The sequence below is a fragment of the Strongylocentrotus purpuratus genome, unplaced genomic scaffold, assembly GCF_000002235.5.
Source record: "Strongylocentrotus purpuratus isolate Spur 01 unplaced genomic scaffold, Spur_5.0 spur5_scaffold_2, whole genome shotgun sequence".
In the NCBI taxonomy this organism is placed as follows: domain Eukaryota; kingdom Metazoa; phylum Echinodermata; class Echinoidea; order Camarodonta; family Strongylocentrotidae; genus Strongylocentrotus; species Strongylocentrotus purpuratus.
The window spans coordinates 34245539-34248158 of record NW_022145605.1 but is presented as its reverse complement, the minus strand read 5'-3'; the positions used below and the strand labels follow the sequence as shown (position 1 = coordinate 34248158).

The window sequence follows — 2620 nt, the reverse complement described above, 5'->3', positions numbered from 1 at the left end:
CATGGCTGGAATATTCTTGTTTACATGTTATGCCCAATGAGATATATACATGTAAAAACCTAGCAATATAAAAATAGGACTTAGACTGTGTAATTAAAAACCATAAACACATGGCACAAGTTATCAAAAATACAACAAAAACATGAGCTGTTATATTTCACAAATTTCCTATTTGTCATAAAGTCAATCAGGCATGGTAAAAGGATTAAAATACTGAGGTACATCCAAGACAGCCGAGGGGGGAGGGGGGGGGGGGGGGGGAGAAGACAAGCACTCAGTACACCTGCAATAACGATACAAGTATTGTATTTTTAAAAGTTTTTCAACTTTTGTTGAGTATGTCAAATAAGAATGACAGTGAGCTTTTAAAAAAGACTTTTTGTTTTGAATTTCAAGTTGGAACAGATTTTTCTTTCCTCTGTTCAAGAAAATAATAGTGACAATTCAGTTTTGATATATGAAATTCATAATCTTCCCAGAACTGATCAATAAAGTTCTGAGAAGACATACACTTTATCTCTGGAGAATATATAAATATGTCACAATTATTTCGTGACAAAGGGTATGTAAGAAAAAAATATTCAAACATTTCTGGAAACGTTGTATTTTTGATAGGAGCTCATGAGACATACCCTTCTCATATATATATATATATATATATATAGTTTCCATTTTATTAGTATTTGGCCCTCTTAATTTTATACGTTCGGACTAATTTTGTCAAATGTAGTTTTGATCTGGTTATTATAATTATTTCTTTATTCCAACCAAAACTTAAGGTTGGATTTCAAATAAAAATAAAAGTACAAAAAGATTGATAACAATGTTGAACATAATTTACAAAAAACTGTAGAGCCTGATACAAAAAATATATGAATAACAATGTGCTACAATGAAATTATACACATTGTCAAATAAATTAACATAAGCTAATGAGTAAATTATTGCATAATTATAATTGTGTTTAACCTCAGGAGTAATTAGGGTACGTATGTCTTTAAAATGAGCAGTTTATAAAGAAATTGATAATAATAATGGATGAAAAAGTAAAACGCAGGTTGCAAAAATTACATATACTGATTTCGAATCGACCTTATTTAATGTGAAGTGGTAATGTAATATTAATACCAGGTTTTGTTAAACTTGAAGAAAGGTCATTCTAACAAATGTTATGAGCAGTGGGGTAGAATTATTTCTCTCAAAATGCTTGTTGACTTTTGAGGTACATTTTTTATGGCGCTAGTTTTGTCAAGAAAAGGTAATGTGTATTTCCTTGTTTTTGCTTGTTATTCAAATACATGAGTTTGTATTTATTTTTATTTTTGTGATGACCGAATGTCATATTTTAAAGCCATTTACCTAATAATTATCAACTATGTATTCTTAGGGACGTTGCGCTTTGAACATTTTTTTGTTTATGCACTGTATATCTCGATGTAACCCACTGAATGTCATTACCTGTAAACAATTATTTTACATGGTGAATAAATAAAACAAACTAACGAACAAATATACGTCCCGCGGTTAAAATGATTACTGAGGTATTCGGGCGGGGCGGGGAATGAAAAATGCGAGGACTAAGTCCACCGAGTTGCGGGAGGGGGTCGTATCATCTTTAGTTCGCATCCATGTTTGCCGCCCCCCCCCCTTTTTCTCTTCATCTCTCGCCTTTCCTCTTTCAAATTCCCCCTTTTTAACCATCCGTACGTGTGGAATGATTGCACAATGATCAATGAGTGACATTATCATTAAAAAACACAGATATAAAAACATATATTTGTCCAATCATTCTGAGCTGTGACACAATAACAAAAGAAAAACGAAGTGATAGCTTTTGAATTAAGATTTTCGTAAATGGGAAAAAAATATTATGAACAATACTATATGACTTTTGGCCGGAGAGATAAAGAATTATGAACTTTGAGTTCTAAATAATACAATACCATCAAGTCATCGATAATGATTTTATATGGTGTCCGTTCCTTAATGCTGTATGCAAGGCAAAATAACGAGTAAACCACTTAACCTTTCCGAATTAATTATTAACCCAATCTTATCAGAGCAATTAAACCATTTATGATCCTTAATGATCGTTTATGATCAACTAAGAAAATTATGTCACGTTTTCCCCCTTCTTTTTACCTCGTAGAAGCCATAAATGCAATGATATAACATGGTCATAAGCATAGCCTTTGTATGTTATAAAACCTCTTTTGTCCACTTACGAAGCTTGTCCATCTTTTTTCATTTTCTTAATTCACTTTTGACTTTTATTTAATTCGAATTTTCGTTACATTGTATTGTTTAAATCTTGTTTGCCGTTATTAGTTGAAGATTAAAGGCTACTGGATTAGGGCAAAATAAAAAGTATAATACCAAGTATTTACAGCAAAAACACAAACACTGCACTGAAATTTGAGGGCTTCAAAAAAGATCGATCATAACAGGATGAAACAAATAATTAAACAATAGTACGGCTTTGGAAAGATATAAAAGGCAAATGAAAGCTGATGAAGCTGTATGTAACAATTTTAACGTCATTTTGTTTAAGCTTAATACATGTAGTATGACATCGCTACATCAAAAAAGTTTCGATATAAAGTGGGTGAACTTGAATACT

The 2620-nt window shown here is 31.5% G+C and overlaps 1 protein-coding gene across 1 annotated transcript in view; it reads left to right on the top strand.

The window, feature by feature from the left end:
- LOC591713 (neurotrypsin-like) overlaps positions 1-984 on the top strand; it is a 4806-nt gene extending 3822 nt beyond the window's left edge. Inside the window, exon 4 of the mRNA XM_030991252.1 lies at positions 975-984. Coding sequence (XP_030847112.1) covers positions 975-984 — 10 coding nt within the window. The remainder of the gene's footprint in view (positions 1-974) is intronic.
- The last annotated feature ends 1636 nt before the right edge of the window (positions 985-2620 follow it).